Source organism: Oncorhynchus nerka, linkage group LG8, assembly GCF_034236695.1.
Source record: "Oncorhynchus nerka isolate Pitt River linkage group LG8, Oner_Uvic_2.0, whole genome shotgun sequence".
In the NCBI taxonomy this organism is placed as follows: domain Eukaryota; kingdom Metazoa; phylum Chordata; class Actinopteri; order Salmoniformes; family Salmonidae; genus Oncorhynchus; species Oncorhynchus nerka.
Genome location: NC_088403.1, coordinates 49494090 through 49511691, shown reverse-complemented (window position 1 = coordinate 49511691; position 17602 = coordinate 49494090). Strand labels below are relative to the sequence as shown.

The following is a 17602-nucleotide window of genomic DNA, read 5'->3' as shown; positions in this document are numbered from 1 at the left end:
CATCCCGGAGTGGGGTCAAATTGCCATAGATAAAATGCAATTGTGTTCATTGTCCGTAGCTTATGCCGCCCATACCATAACCCCACCGCCACCATGGGCACTCGGTTCACAAAGTTGACATCAGCAAACCACTCGCCCACACAACGCCTTACTCATGGTCTGTGGTTGTGAGGCCGGATGGATACGGCTTATGGTAGGGAAATGAACATTCAATTATCTGGCAACAGCTCTGGTGGACATTCTTGCAGTCAGCATGCCAATTGCACTCTCCTTCAAAACTTGAGATATCTGTGGCATTGTGTTGTGTGACAAATTTTAGAGTGGCCTTTTATTGTCCCCAGCACAAGGTGTACCTGTGTAATGATCATGCTGTTTAATCAGCTTCGTTATATACCACAGCTGTCAAGTGGATGGATTATCTTGGCAAAGGAGAAATGCTTACTAACAGGGATGTAAACAAATTTGTGCACAAAGGTTGATAGAAATAAGCTTTTCGTTCGTTTGGAAAATGTCTGGGATCTTTTATTTCTGCTCATGAAACATGGAACCAACACTTTACATGATCCGTTTATATTGTTGTTCAGTGGAGATGGAAAACACATCCTAAGAAAGGGGGAAGGAGAGGAGATGAGTAGAGGAATCCACTTCAGACAATTTAGCTGCGCCCCTAGGCTCTGGCATGCTGGCCAACCATGTGACCCAATTAGCTAATTAATTACCTCAATCACAGCACCACCCCCATATAAAAGTGCCAGAAAGAGAACATACTACTCATCAACTGTTGTTTTGTCTAGGATATTGTCGGTACGTGATAGTTGATGTTGTGTTAAATAGCAGGTGTAGTTTACTAGCTGTTCCTGGTTAGACACTTCTACTGCTCAGTGGCAATGGCTTTTGGGTTTTGGTTGGGGTAAGTTTGGTGGTGGGCTTAAATGTTTTGAATAAGTGTTTTGATGCTGTCAACCTTTATTGACCCGTGCTATTGTTTTTCTTACAGAGTATTTGTATTCCTGTCTGTATGGCCTAGTGTAAGATGTTCTGACCTTCCAAGAGGTAAGAAACTTAAATTGGGTCAGATGAGCCTTTATACAAGCTGTAGAACACTGGTATGAATTGTTGGTCAGAATCAAGTAGTTTCCACCCTTCAGATTCTCACCTTGTGTGTCTATATAGGGGCCATTGAGACTGCATGTCGGGATCGATACATGTTGGTAACAACCCAACTCCAATTTGCTGGGAACGAACCTCGCTTTGAAGCGGTTGGTAAGTAGGCTTTTAACCTTTAATTCTGATGCAAAATGGGCCTGAAACCAGGTTTGGTCAGCTCATGAACTTGGCATCTTAACATGTCTTGGCCAGGGTTTGGTAGCTGGTGCTGACAGGAAGTCTCTCGCTGCAGTATATTTCAGTCTCTCACTGTGCCTGTTGGACCACTTTAGAATAAACTGATTTTTATTTAGTATTGGACTTGAGCATATTCAATTAATTTGATTTGACCCAGTTCTTTACCCCTATCTAGATGCTGATGGCGTTCACCCCATCACTAAGCAGTATGGGTCAGAGTGTGGCTACATGTTCAGTATCCTCCCTCTGCCTGGCCATGCTGAACTCAGAGCCTCCTATTTCTCCTGCCACACTGACAACCAGGTTCATATATTTTCGGTGCATTGGGGTCTTTTCAAAGCCACAACCCATGGGCACACTGGTTAAATCAACATTTCAATTACATTGAACCAATGTGGAGTAGCCTTTGAGTTGACATCTGTGCCCATTGGAGGGTTTTTAAAATATATTTTATAGTTAAATTGCTACCAAATGTCTCAGTTGAAGGTCTTGCTTTTGTATCTTAGGATGATGAGGTGTTCACTTTTAGCTTTAACTTGATCACAACTGCTGCAAGTGGAGTGGAAACCACCTACACTGTGAATGCAACCTGCTTCCTCCCTCTACCCTGGTCCCCCAGAGAAGTCAGCTGTGAGGAGAACTATATGGAGGTACTAATACATGGATCTAGACTGTATCCAGGGCTCGTGGAGGTGGGCTTGTGTTTTTATAGGAGTGTTGTGTTACCCTGTAGGTGTCAATGAGGAGTGACGTTTCTTGTCTGTCTGGTACAACGGATGCCTGGACTGCTGCCCTTGCTAAAGTAAGCTAAAGGCTATTTGGTCAATTAGATGAGCTCCACCAGTTTGTCCCCAATACCACCAAGCATGCCCTGTCTCTTGTTCCCCACCATCAGGCCCACAGCTCTGCCACGTCTACCTGGCAGGTGATGTTCCAGCAGGAGGGGCAGCAGCTGATTCCCATGTCATTCTCAGAGGCTCGGGAGCTGGGCTACGTGTTCCACCTCACCCAGGGGAGACTGGTGTTCCGCTCACCCTACACACCACGGTCTGTCATGGGGTCTGTCTCCATGGTGAGGATTTAAATGTCCTGTTCAATGGCAATTCAATTTACCTTGGTGATCTTCAGGCTTGCTTAATTTGACATTAACGACCTACACTGGTGGCTGTATTCCAAGAGGGTCTTACATTGCGTAATGTTTAAAACCAGTGTTATGCAGGGTGGGAAGGAAGCCACTTATGTAGACTACTGAAATGCCCCTCTTGTACTGTTGGCAAGTACACTTCATCCTTTATTCAATTCCAGATCAATGGTTCAGTGGTGGAGGTGGTCCATCCCATACTGTTCTCCAGGCAGAGATGGGTGGTTATGATGGTGGACTGGGTTGTTGCGTGCAGCACTAGTAAGTTCCAGTGTAATATCAGGTTCCACATAATCAAGCATCAGATCTGATTGTCTTAAGCAATAGTGATGGCTCAGTTAAGCAAATAATACTTTACCCTATGAAGTTATTTCAGATCTGTGAGATGTTTTGATCACTCGGTTGCAGAGGAAGAATTGCTCACATGGTCTTAACACTTGTAATCTCTTTCCAGATGAAGGGATGTATGATGGGGCGGGGCTGGTCTGGCAGACCCCCACTCTGCTGTCCCCGCTGGTCTCTGGCCTCTCTGGTTTGGAGAGCAGCAAGATCTCAATGGGGGTGGATGGTCAGCTCCTGGCTGAGCCCATCACAACAGAGCGAGGCTACAGCCTGGACATCAGTGACACCACTGTCCAGATCAGCATCCCCTTCAATGCTGACGGAGGATACAGAAAAGTCAGTAGCGTACTAGGCCGGCATCTGACCATTCACATGGAGACACTTACCCTTTATTCTGATGCAGAGAAGCTGCAAATGGCTTCAGTCACTCATGTCCTCTGTACACCTTGAATATTCTACTTTGTACCATATAACCTAATGGCAGATAATTCACAACGGTTTCAACTCTTCCAGAGCTTTGTGATGGGCAACATGTACCATGAGTTCTATGTGGTCCATCTCTACTATGAACAAATCTTTCTTGATGACTGTGGTGTGGAGACCAGACTCCGCCTCCACAGGCCCATGAACACACCTCTTCTGATCCAGCACCTCTCCATCATTAACCGTAAGGAGTTCTACTAACCAATCCGGAGTGGATCTTCAGCTCCATGGTCATGATTGCTAATGACCCTGTTGTCCTTCTCCCACCACAGAAACAGTCCTTGAGGATCGTGTGTTTACTGTTTACCTGGGGAACCTCTACTACGATGTTGAACTGGTGGCTGTGACTGTCAATGGTCACAACTTCACCATACTAGAGGCGACTAAAAGTGGCCTCGTCATAACCATGGTCCCCCAGCCCAATAGTAACCTTCATGCCTACATTCTCAGGCTGCCATTTGAGGATGCTGCTGTTCACAAGCTGGTAAAGAGAAATATATATGTTTACTCTTTAATGAACTACTGTGGTTTTTCTCAGTATTTCCTCGTGACTTTCATTGGAGGATATCCAAGGTTCCTCCCCTGAACTTTCTCCAATGGGTTTTGGGGACCTGAGATTCACCCCTATTTTGTGGCTATAAGATTTTGCTTCTCAATGAGTGTTCATATCCATAGTACTCTCCAGAGGGGCTTCTTCAGTTCTCGATGGACATTAACTACACGTTGGTCATCCTGCCTCACGAGGAGCCTTACTACTACTTGGCCTCAGTTGTGGCTCAGTTCAATGATGTCTGTAAGTTGACTTGAACTTTAGTAAGAGACCTGGAATGGAATGCTATTTCTCAAGAGGGTCTTCTGAGCCTTCTGTTTCTGACCCCTGCCTAACGTGGACGCAGCCCAGCGATATACCACTGTTTACCCCTGATGTCATCTTGGCACTATTGACTAAACTATTGGGCCGATCTTCTCTTCGTCAGTTCCTCCGGTCTTCAAAGGCGTCTGCAATGAGAAAAGCATCAGTTTCCAGATGGCCCATAAGCCATTTGACTACCTGTGGGAGGTGGGTGTTGGCCCTTACATTCTGAACTCAAATCTGGCAGCCAAGCGGGGCTACATCATGCAGAATGACAGCAAGAGTCTGACCCTGGAAGTGCCCCTCTTCTCTGTTGGCTACACTTATAAGGTGAGATGCTCATTGGTCAAGTGCTTAAACTGACTCGTCGTTGGCTCAAGTAGGAGTTATACTTATTTAAAATGTACCTTCTCTTTTTTTCCCAGGACATCAATTTGAAGCAGTTCTACGGCTCATTTGAAATTCACTCACGACTTCCTAAGACCTTGGAGGTCAAGAGTTCCTTAGCCAAAGCTTGTCTCTTCCAGACTACTGAGGTCATAGGTAACTACTAGTGCCTCATCTTTGCCTGCAACTTAATTTATTCCCTGACTGTTTAGTGTTGATCATTCACTTTGTTCTAGCCCAGCTCTAACACTACTTTCTCTAGTGTGTTCCACTGAAGGGGTGGTGACAGTGGTTACTGATGTGACTCTGGCCATCCCTGGAGCTGAACCCAACAGAACCTTTCTCCTGGACTCTACCTGCAGGCCTCAAGAGACAGATGGCACCAGGGTTCTCTTTAGCTTTGGACTCCACACATGTGGTACCAGGGTCCAGGTATAACTGTCCAACTCATACAATTTGAATCATTCAAGTGACTGGCCCTACCAGTGACTACTTCAAATAAGTTTGTCAGCATCTAACCTGGTAACCCAGAACTCATCTTGCTTAATTTGTTCAGCTGCATGACTTAGTTATGGTTACTTATGTCTTAGAATTTGCCCAATCCTGATGCGTCCAAATAAACGCAGGAACTACTGCTGTTATCAATGCATCCCGTCATTGGTTCAGGCGCAGAATCGGTCCACGAGATCAGCAAGCCTCCATCTCATACAGGCTGAATATTTAAATTAATATTCACTTTGACTGACGGGTGTCTATATTTCTCATGAGGCCTGACAAGGGAACAACCATTTCGTTTATAGACATGGCTTGCAGTAGTTTGATAATTTTCATTGAATTATGTTCAGGCTTGTGATGTCCTCTTGTCATCTAGGTTGACCATCAGCATGTTACCTATGAAAATGAGATCAATGTTGAGCACAAGAGCCAATCTGTGAATGCACCAGTCAAAACCAGGGATACTGCCTCTGTGTACGTGACTTCACTAATAATCTACTGCCTCATTGGTTAAAATAAATATTCACGTCAGTCATTAACTCTCACTGCAGGCACTTGTGGCTTTAATGTTCAGCTCTCTTTTTAGGATTATAGTTCGGTGTGTCTATCCACTGAGTGACTTATACAAGCTGTTTGCATATTGGCGGTTTGATGCAGACTCTCCAGGAGTTGGCACCATCTTGACTAGAGTTCCTGTAACAAGTAAGTGTTCAGTAGTTGTGCAGCTAAAGATGGTGGTAACTGCTACAGTGTTTTACACCTGACTCTCTGTCCAATCATAGCATTTCCACCCACCACCAGAAGACCGTTGACCTCCACAACTACTTCCAACACAGGCTTTAGTCCTGGGAGGGAAATGCCTGGCATCAACCCTAGGGCTAAATACATCAAAGTCTTCAGCTGGCAAATGAACCAACCTAAAGGAACCACGTAGGCCCAGACCCCAGTCACTCTCCATACAATGGTATGAGATGGAGAAATCTGTTCTACATGTCATATTCCTAGATGAGATCTAGCTTCATTTTATTCTCTCCACAGGAACAAATGAAACCACTGACTGAATCGGGAGTGATTGCGGTGTTTGTGAATATAATTAAGTCTGGTTCTTAATAAATATTTTCTTACACTCTGTACCTTGTCCTGATTGATATGGGATGTGGCTGCATCCAGTTTGGGGATTATATTACATTACATTTAAGTCATTTAGCAGACGCTCTTATCCAGAGCGACTTACAAATTGGTGCATTCACCTTATGACCTCCAGTGGAACAGTAGTGCATCTAAATCTTTTCAGGGGGAGGGGGGGTGAGAGGGATTACTTTATCCTATCCTAGGTATTCCTTAAAGAGGTGGGGTTTCAGGTGTCTCCGGAAGGTGGTGATTGACTCCGCTGTCCTGGCGTCGTGAGGGAGTTTGTTCCACCATTGGGGGGCCAGAGCAGCGAACAGTTTTGACTGGGCTGAGCGGGAACTGTACTTCCTCAATGGTAGGGAGGCGAGCAGGCCAGAGGTGGATGAACGCAGTGCCCTTGTTTGGGTGTAGGGCCTGATCAGAGCCTGGAGGTACTGAGGTGCCGTTCCCCTCACAGCTCCGTAGGCAAGCACCATGGTCTTGTAGCGGATGCGAGCTTCAACTGGAAGCCAGTGGAGAGAGCGGAGGAGCGGGGTGACGTGAGAGAACTTGGGAAGGTTGAACACCAGACGGGCTGCGGCGTTCTGGATGAGTTGTAGGGTTTAATGGCACAGGCAGGGAGCCCAGCCAACAGCGAGTTGCAGTAATCCAGACGGGAGATGACAAGTGCCTGGATTAGGACCTGCGCCGCTTCCTGTGTGAGGCAGGGTCGTACTCTGCGGATGTTGTAGAGCATGAACCTACAGGAACGGGCCACCGCCTTGATGTTAGTTGAGAACGACAGGGTGTTGTCCAGGATCACGCCAAGGTTCTTAGCGCTCTGGGAGGAGGACACAGTGGAGTTGTCAACCGTGATGGCGAGATCATGGAGCGGGCAGTCCTTCCCGGGAGGAAGAGCAGCTCCGTCTTGCCGAGGTTCAGCTTGAGGTGGTGATCCGTCATCCACACTGATATGTCTGCCAGACATGCAGAGATGCGATTCGCCACCTGGTCATCAGAAGGGGGAAAGGAGAAGATTAATTGTGTGTCTGCATAGCAATGATAGGAGAGACCATGTTAGGTTATGACAGAGCCAAGTGACTTGGTGTATAGCGAGAATAGGAGAGGGCCTAGAACAGAGCACTGGGGGACACCAGTGGTGAGAGCACGTGGTGTGGAGACGGATTCTCGCCACGCCACCTGGTAGGAGCGACCTGTCAGGTAGGACGCAATCCAAGCGTGGGCCGCGCCGGAGATGCCCAACTCGGAGAGGGTGGAGAGGAGGATCTGATGGTTCACAGTATCGAAGGCAGCCGATAGGTCTAGAAGGATGAGAGCAGAGGAGAGAGAGTTAGCTTTAGCAGTGCGGAGCGCCTCCGTGATACAGAGAAGAGCAGTCTCAGTTGAATGACTAGTCTTGAAACCTGACTGATTTGGATCAAGAAGGTCATTCTGAGAGAGATAGCGGGAGAGCTGGCCAAGGACGGCACGTTCAAGAGTTTTGGAGAGAAAAGAAAGAAGGGATACTGGTCTGTAGTTGTTGACATCGGAGGGATCGAGTGTAGGTTTTTTCAGAAGGGGTGCAACTCTCGCTCTCTTGAAGACGGAAGGGACGTAGCCAGCGGTCAGGGATGAGTTGATGAGCGAGGTGAGGTAAGGGAGGAGGTCTCGGAAATGGTCTGGAGAAGAGAGGAGGGGATAGGGTCAAGCGGGCAGGTTGTAGGGCGGCCGGCCGTCACAAGACGCGAGATTTCATCTGGAGAGAGAGGGGAGAAAGAGGTCAGAGCACAGGGTAGGGCAGTGTGAGCAGAACCAGCGGTGTCGTTTGACTTAGCAAACGAGGATCGGATGTCGTCGACCTTCTTTTCAAAATGGTTGACGAAGTCATCTGCAGAGAGGGAGGAGGAGGGGGAGGGGGAGGAGGATTCAGGAGGGAGGAGAAGGTTGCAAAGAGCTTCCTAGGGTTAGAGGCAGATGCTTGGAATTTAGAGTGGTAGAAAGTGGCTTTAGCAGCAGAGAGAGAAGAGGAAAATGTAGAGAGGAGGGAGTGAAAGGATGTCAGGTCCGCAGGGAGGCGAGTTTTCCTCCATTTCCGCCGGCTGCCCGGAGCCCTGTTCTGTGAGCTCGCAATGAGTCGTCGAGCCACGGAGCGGGAGGGGAGGACCGAGCCGGCCTGGAGGATAGGGGACATAGAGAGTCAAAGGATGCAGAAAGGGAGGAGAGGAGGGTTGAGGAGGCAGAATCAGGAGATAGGTTGGAGAAGGTTTGAGCAGAGGGAAGAGATGATAGGATGGAAGAGGAGAGAGTAGCGGGGGAGAGAGCGAAGGTTGGGACGGCGCGATACCATCCAGTAGGGGCAGTGTGGGAAGTGTTGGATGAGAGCGAGAGGGAAAAGGATACAAGGTAGTGGTCGGAGACTTGGAGGAGTTGCAACGAGGTTAGTGGAAGAACAGCATCTAGTAAAGATGAGGTCGGCGTATTTCCTGCCTTGTGAGTAGGGGGAAGGTGAGAGGGTGAGGTCAAAGAGGAGAGGAGTGGAAAGAAGGAGGCAGAGAGGAATGAGTCAAAGGTAGGCGTGGGGAGGTTAAAGTCGCCCAGAACTGTGAGAGGTGAGCCGTCCTCAGGAAAGGAGCTTATCAAGGCATCAAGCTCATTGATGAACTCTCCGAGGGAACCTGGAGGCGATAAATGATAAGGATGTTAAGCTTGAAAGGGCTGGTAACTGTGACAGCATGGAATTCAAAGGAGGCGATAGACAGATGGGTAAGGGGAGAAAAGAGAATGACCACTTGGGAGAGATGAGGATCCGGTGCCACCACCCGCTGACCAGAAGCTCTCGGGTGTGCGAGAACACGTGGGCAGACGAAGAGAGAGCAGTAGGAGTAGCAGTGTTGTCTGTGGTGATCCATGTTTCCGTCAGTGCCAAGAAGTCGAGGGACTGGAGGGAGACATAGGCGGAGATGAACTCTGCCTTGTTGGCCGCAGATCGGCAGTTCCAGAGGCTACCGGAGACCTGGAACTCCACGTGGGTCGTGCGCGCTGGGACCACCAGATTAGGGTGGCCGCGGCCACGCGGTGTGGAGCGTTTGTATGGTCTGTGCAGAGAGGAGAGAACAGGGATAGACAGACACATAGTTGACAGGCTACACAAGAGGCTACGCTAATGCAAAGGAGATTGGAATGACAAGTGGACTACACGTCACGAGTGTTCAGAGAGTTAAGCTTACGTAGCAAGAATCTTATTGACTAAAATGATTAAAATGATACAGTACTGCTGAAGTAGGCTAGCTGGCAGAGGCTGCGTTGTTGACTAAGTAGGCTAGTTGGCATTGGCTGCGTTGTTGACACTACACTAATCAAGTCGTTCCGTTGAGTGTAATAGTTTCTACTGTGCTGCTATTCGGGGCTAGCTGGCTAGCTAGCAGTGTTGATTACGTTACGTTGCGTTAAAAGAACGACAATAGCTGGCTAGCTAACCTAGGAAATCGCTCTAGACTACACAATTATCTTTGATACAAAGACGGCTATGTAGCTAGCTATGTAGCTAGCTACGATCAAACAAATCAAGCCGTTGTACTGTAATGAAATGAAATGAAAAATGTGATACTACCTGTGGAGCGAGCGAAATGCGACGGATTGTTGAGTGCAGAAGTTCTGTTCGGTAGACGTTGGCTAGCTGTTGGCTAGCTAGCAGAGTCTCCTATGTTAAGGACGACATAAAACTACACACTCTAAACTACACAATTATCTTGGGTACGAAGACAGCAAAGACAACTATGTAGCTAGCTAACACTACACTAATCAAGTCGTTCAGTTGAGTGTAATAGTTGTGCTGCTAATCGGTAGACGGTGGACTAGCTAACGGTGGACGTTAGCTAGCTGGCTAGCTGCAGGGCAGTGTAGACTGCGTTAGGACGACGAAATACGATAATTACGCAATTATCTATGATACAAAGACGGCTGTGTAGCTAGCTAAGAAGAAATTGCTAAGATTAGACAAATCAAACCGTTGTACTATAATGAAATGTAATGAAATGTAATACTACCTGCGGACCGAGTGCAGATGCGACCGCTCGCTCCAACCCGGAAGTCACAAGTGAGGACTTTGTTTGGTAACTAAGTTGGCTAGGTAAATGCTTTGTGTGCGACGCTTTCATGTCACTTAAGACGCATGTTGGCCTTTAAGGGGTGATCAGCAGTTCTAACCGTGGCCACTTTCAGTTAACTGCTGCAGGATGTGGCTTGACTAATTTAAGCACTCTGCTTCATAGACTGCTTTTTGGTAGCAAGGCGTGACCATGAGATCAAAAATAATTAACCATGTTGAGGCTAGTGTTACTAGATATTGCGTCAAGCAATCTCGAGGCAAGTTGTATTCAAAAATTAATGGCTCAACTACAGATTCCCCCTTTATCGTTCCATAACTTATAAAGCCTCTGTAGACAAGCTTTCTGTAGTACTTCACTTGAAATGGCACACGGCCGGCATAGCTGAGCACATATGCTATAGAAATAGTCTTCTGTGACTGCAAAGGGTTTTGCAAGATTAAAGTGTAAAAGTCATGAGTATGACTACTTGGTTATGCCTAGAATTTAAAGCTCATACACTAGTTATACACATTTTACCTGGATGCTTAAAGGCTGTTAACAGGTACCCCAATTCTGACCTTACACAACACACTGCATCAGCCAGTGTCAAGTTGCATGTTATTGAAATGCTATATTCTAACTGGTCCCATCAGAATGTGGCATAGGTCTAGATTGCACTACAACAGTTGGCACAAGTCATATCCTGGTAGTGATTCAGCCAATTAAAATCTTTAAAGTTGGCAGTGGTCCAGCTTGATCATTGATGGAAGTGTCATTAACAGGTTTTAGTGTCAGCTTAGTTGATTTGATAATCAGTCACATTTGACTGGTCAAATTGCTCCAGACACTTAGCCTTCAGCTAGATGCCAATGATCATCCAACAATGGTAGGCCTATAGTTGGCTTTTGGTTAGAAGCATTTGATTATGCAATGGCATAGGCTTCATTATTTATTTTGTGTGCACAACTATTCTCAAAGCGAGACCAATGTGAACGTAGGCATTTAAGTGCATTTTCAGAGATCCAGGAATCGTAAGTTCAATTTTCTAATTCAATCAAACGCTTTATTACAAATGTAAGGAGTGTTCTGTCGCATGATTGAAGTCCAAGCATTCAACTTATGGACAGCTCATGAGCTAGGGTGTCGTATCATATTTCATGTAGGTGACCTGTTTTGCATGTGTTTGTGTGGAATTGCCTCTGCTGAGAGGGTAGGCAGTTTACCCACTTTTTCAGACATACATTGTGGGTATAGGAACTGAAACTGAATTAAAATATGTGTGTAATTTGCATGATTGCAGGAACATCCACCAGAGCTGTTGCAAGACAATTACATTTTCATGTCTCTACCATAAGCCGCGTTCAATGTCGTTTTACAGAATTTGGCAGTTCGTCCAACCGGCCTCACAACCGCAGACCACGTGTCACCACGCCAGCCCGTGACCTCCGGCTTCTTCATCTCCGGGATCATCTTAGACCAGCTACCCGGACAGCTGATGAAGCTGTGGGTTTAGACAATTGATGAATTTCTGCACGATCTCATGGAAGATCATCTGTATGCTTGTAGTCCTCACCAGGGTCTTGATCTGGCTGCAGTTTGGCATTGTAACCAACTTCAGTGGGCAAATGCTCACTTTCAATGGCCCCTGGCATGCTGGAGATGTGTGCTTTACAAGGATTATTCCAGGTTTCAAATGAACCGGGCAGATGGTAGACATCTTGTGGGTGAGCGGTTTGCTGATGTCAACAGAGTGGCCGTGGGGTTATGGTATGGGCAGGCATAAACTATGGACAATGAACACAATTGTATTATATCAATGGTAATTTGAATGTGCAGAGATACTGTGACGAGCTCCCGAGGCCCATTGTCGTGCCATTCATCAGCCGCCACCCCCCCGTGTTTCAGCATGGTCATGCACGGCCCAATGTCGCAAGGATCTGTAGACAACTCATGGAAGGTGAAAATGTCCTATTTCTTCCTTGGCCTGCATACTCACCAGACATGTCACCCATTGAGCATGTTTGGGATGCTCTGGATCGACGTGTACGACAGCGTGTTTCAGTTCCCTCCCATATCCAGCAACTTCGCACAGCCATTGTAGAGGAGTGGGACAACATTCCACAGGCCACAATCAACAGCCAGATCAACTCTATGAGATGTGTCGCACCGCATGAGGCATATGGTGGTCACAGCAGAAACTGATGGATATCTGATTCAAGCTCCTACTTTTTTTTTTAAAGGCATCTGTGAACAACAGATGCATATCTGCATTCCCATTCATGTGAAATCCATAGATTAGGGCCTAATGAATTTATTTCAATGGACTGATTTCCTTATATGAACTGTAACTCAGTAAATTCGTTGAAATTGTTGCATGTTGCGTTTATATTTTGGTTCAGTATAGAACCATAGATCGGTACCTCTGTGATGTGCTCACAGCTAACTTCTCTGGAGACTAGGGCAGAGGAGACCAGGTTTTAGATATGGTGTAGCTTTTCTCCACTGTCGTTAGTTTTATTTATTTATCCATTATTTTACCAGGTAAGTTGACTGAGAACAAGTTCTCATTTGCAGCAACGACCTGGGGAATAGTTACAGGGGAGAGGAGGGGGATTAATGAGCCAATTGTAAACTGGGGGTTGTTAGGTGACCGTGATGGTTTGAGGGCCAGATTGGGAATTTAGCCAGGACACCGAGGTTAACACCCCTACTCTTACGATAAGTGCCAAGGAATCTTTAATGACCTCAGAGAGTCAGGACACCCGTTTAATGTCCCATCCGAAAGATGGCACCCGATCACTGCCCTGGGGCATTGGGATATGTTTTTTAGACCAGAGGAAAGAGTGCCTCCTACTGGCCCTCCAACACCACTTCCAGCAGCATCTAGTCTCCCATCCAGGAACTGACCAGGACCAGTCATGAACAAGTTGAAGTTAAAGGTGAACACCGTGTCCTCCTAAGAGGGTAGAAAAGCAGTGAGTAAATTGCACCAAAGGAAATAAACAGCAATGAAGATTAAAATATATATATATATTTTTTTTTAAATGGTATGGTTGGAAGCCACACCACACCACAAAAAAACTATACACAATATATACACACTACCGTTCAAAAATGTAGGGTCACATAGAAATGTCCTTGTTTTTGAAATAAAAGCACTTTTTTGTGCATTAAATTAACATTGAATTGATCAGAAATACAGTGTAGACGTTGTAAATGACTACTGTGTCTGGAAATGGCTGATTTTTAAAGGAATATGTACATAGGTGTACAGAGGCCCATTATCAGCAACCATCACTCCTGTGTTCCAATGGCACGTTGTGTTAGCTAATCCAAGTTTATAATTTTAAAAGACTAATTGATCATTTGAAAACCATTTTGCAATTATGTTAGCACAGCTGAAAACTGTTGTGCTGATTAAAGAAGCAATAAAACTGCTCTTCTTTGGACTAGTTGAGTATCTGGAGCATCAGCATTTGTGGGTTCGATTACAGGCTCAAAATCGCCAGAAACAAAGAACTTTCTTCTGAAACTCATCAGTCTATTCTTGTTCTGCGAAATGAAGGCTATTCCATGTGAGAAATTGCCAAGAAACTGAAGATCTGGTGCAACGCTGTACACTACTCCCTTCACAAAACAGCGCAAACTGGCTATAACCAGATTAGAAACAGGAGTGGGAGGCCCCGGGGCACAACTGAGCAAGAGGACAAGTACATACAGTACATTAGAGTGTCTAGTTTGAGAAACAGACGCCTCACAAGTCCTCAACTGGCAGCTTCATTAAATAGTACCTGCAAAACACCAGTCTCAACGTCAACAGTCAAGAGGCGACTCCGGGATGCTGGCTTTCTAGGCAGAGTTCTTCTGTCCAGTGTCTGTGTTCTTTTGCCCATCTTAATCTTTTCTTTTTATTGGTCAGTCTGAGATATGGCTTTTTCTTTGAAACTCTGCCTAGAAGGCCAGCATCCCGGAGTCGCCTCTTCACTATTGACGTTGAGACTGGTGTTTTGCGTGTACTATTTAATGAAGCTGCCAGTTGAGGACTTGTGAGGCGTCTGATAATGGGCCTCTGTATGCCTGTGTAGATATTCCATAAAAAAATCTGCCGTTTCCAGCTACAATAGTCATTTACAACATTAACAATGTCTACACTGTATTTATGATCAATGTTACATTATTTTTATGGACAAAAAATGTGCTTTTCTCTCAAAAACAAGGACATTTCTAAGTGACCCCAAACTTTTGAACGGTAGTGTAAGTACAAAAATAAAATGAATGTTTGTTTAAACAGATAACAAAACCCACTAATCATAACTGTACAGATGAACCAATCACAACAAAAAAAACGGTTTATGTTTTATTTAAAATATGTGTGTGCAGGTGTGGATGTGCATGTGTGAATTAGGCTATATGGAGGAGATTACTGAGTAGTTTGGTTAATCAGGCTGACCCCCAGTCTTCAGTTGAAGTTATTGACAGACTGTGAGGTTTTGGAAAGATGAAGATTAGAATTTCAGAGTATGGTAGAGAATTGATTATGTGAGGTGCGGCAGTGGGAAGGGTGAAGGTTATTGCAGTGTCTTGTGTTATATAGATGGATTTCAGAACTAACCTGGAAGAATCCATTGAAGGGTTTAGGTAAACTGTCTGTAAGGTATGAGTACTTGTAGATGAAAATGCATCATTCGAGTACATTAATGTCGTAAATAGACAAGATATTGAGTTTCTTAAACAAAGGTGCAGATGAAGCCATGGAATTAAAGGAGGTGGTTAGCAAATGTATTTTGTATGATGAGTAATTTGTGTACGTAGGAGACAAATGTACTGGCCCAGACAATATTAGAGTAAATGAGATATGAGTAAATTAAGCTATGTTAAAGAGTTAGGAAGCAAGCCTGATGAACCAAACCACTAATCTTTATGATGATACCAACAGACTATTACTTTGCTGCAGACAAATTGAATGTGATCTTTCCAGGATAACTTTTCATCAATTATAATTCAGAGGAATCTAGTGTATGAGACTTGTTCAATTCCATTCCCACCAATTGAGATTCTGGCCTTTTTATTATTATTTTTTAAACACTATTGCTTATTCTTACTAGTGAGCACAATAAAGATAATTTGTTTATCTGGAAAATTTGGCCATGCCTGGGTTGGCTTCATTAATTAGTGAATCAAAATTCTTATGTGATAAAATCTAATTGTTATCGTCAGCAAAGAGAATGGAAAGTACGGTAGAAGACACAGCAGTAAGGTCTTTGATATAGATTAGGAATAACAATTATAAAATTGTTCTCCATCATAAATAGAACTATATAACCAATTATATGTATAAATCATGAAAACAATAATAATGCAATTTAGAAAGTCATATTTCATGATCAACCGTGTCAAACGCTTTGGATAAATGTAAAAAGATGCCAAGAGCATGTTCATTGTTGTCAAGGGTTGTAAATATTTTATCCACCAATTGCATAAGAGCCATATCTGTGGTGAAGTTTTTATGAAAACCATATTGGTGCTCATATAGAATAAAATGTTGATTTAAATGTGTCAACATTCTCTTATACACCAATTAACTAACTGGTCACTCGCGTGGGTTTATAGATGAGGTAATACAGATCGCTAGAGTATAAGTTATTCAAAAAGTCTGATGGCAGTGAGTGGTTATCACTTTTAAATAAATGTATGTTGTAATCACCCAATAGAAAACACATTTTACCTTCATTATTAATCAAATCCAAGGTTGATGCCAGGATATCAATGAAACTACCAATGTCAGAATCGGGTGGCCGATAGATGCATTCAATTAGCACTTCTTTACCACCAAAAAATGAACAGGTCATTTTTATGAAAAGAGATTCAACATCAATGTTATCGGATGTTGAGGTTCTACAGTGGTGAACAAACAGCATTATAATGAGACATATCATAAAGCGTGGTTGTCTCTTCAGTCAACCATCTTTCTGAAAGGGCAACAATGGAACATTCATGACTAAGAAAAGACAGGTAATGACCAAGGTGATCATGTTTTTTTAGGAAGCCTGCGAACGTTCAAACGCAAGGTCGAAAATAAACGTGTTTTGGGATTAGTTACACTGCTATACAGGTTGTTAAATTACTTAACATTGCAGTAATCACAAGTGACACTTATTTCTGGTAAATTTCAGGAAATTTGAATCTGGATCAACACAATCGTTATATTTATTGTTTGCTTCATTAATATCGAAATAGGTTAAAGATCATGTTATCAGGGTTGATATCCTGCCCAACAAGGAAGAGATACAGTCGGAATCATCCAGAGAGTGGAACGGAAACATAGAAGTGCTTGGGTCATACTCTGCAGTCAATGTAACTAGACGAGTAGTATAGCATGTCCCTTTTCCTTTATACTGCTTGCAGTGTTTGTGGGTTTACAGTGGTTAAGACTTCTTCTAGCCTATGATACGTTTTATAATAACGTTTTTAAAACAATGGAAGCCTGATTGGTATTACCTTTAATTCGTCTTTCGGGAACTGTTCAGGTTGAATGTCGGGATAGATGTCTTGTGGTGTCTGCGCTCTTGGCATTTTCTGATATTGAACCTCGATTCGAAGCTATTGGTAAGGTAATGATGCATTTATTGACATGGTTTTGTTTCAAAACATTTTAAGTGTAAACCTTTGACCTAAAATGGTTTAAAATCAGACTTGACCGTACGCATTGAATCCTTTCCCTCCTCTAGATGCGGATGGTGTTCATCCCATCACTAAGCAGTATGAGTCAATGTGGCTACATGTTCAGTATCCTCCCTCTGCCTGGCCATGTTGAGCTCAGAGCCTCCAACTTCTCCTGTCACACTGACAGAAGGAAACTCAAGAGGGGTGAGAATGAATCAATTGGTAACCAATCACTGCCCTGCAATAGAATTTAAGACAAATTGAATCACTATTATAGCAGTTAGCAATATTTTATAAAACTATTTAAATGAATGAGCTTTACCTGAAGTAAAATCCAGTTGCCATTTATTTAATAAAGCTGCATATCTTTGATCAACGTCTTCACAGTGTTCTTCCCATTATGGAAAGTCAGACAGCATCGGTGCCTTGTTTTTTTATTTTTTATACTCGCCTATCCTAAGAACATAATTGACCACGGATTTAAAACAGTTGCAATATGCAATTTCACTGATCAACAATGCATCTCGATAGTACGTATACGTCATTCAACGTAGGTTTAATGAATTCAGATGTAGCCAAGACATATATTATTCAGTCAGAGACAAATCATTACTCCCTGATATGGCCAGCAGGTAGCGCCATGCTCATTTACCAAATGTCAATGCGCATCAATTGTCTATGACGCCTGTGGTTTAA

General features: G+C 44.2%; 1 protein-coding gene across 1 annotated transcript; it reads left to right on the top strand.

Moving 5' to 3' along the window:
- The first annotated feature begins 773 nt into the window (after window positions 1-773).
- Window positions 774-6176, top strand: LOC115133517 (uncharacterized). The gene is made up of 19 exons (XM_065021882.1): window positions 774-910; window positions 998-1053; window positions 1174-1263; window positions 1520-1647; window positions 1851-1994; window positions 2078-2146; window positions 2240-2416; window positions 2650-2746; window positions 2940-3163; window positions 3341-3494; window positions 3583-3794; window positions 3986-4103; window positions 4288-4493; window positions 4589-4706; window positions 4813-4982; window positions 5422-5519; window positions 5632-5747; window positions 5828-6009; window positions 6084-6176. The coding sequence occupies exons 1-18, from the start codon at window positions 888-890 to the stop codon at window positions 5977-5979; spliced, it is 2352 nt and encodes a 783-aa protein (XP_064877954.1). The 5' UTR covers window positions 774-887; the 3' UTR covers window positions 5980-6009; window positions 6084-6176.
- The last annotated feature ends 11426 nt before the right edge of the window (window positions 6177-17602 follow it).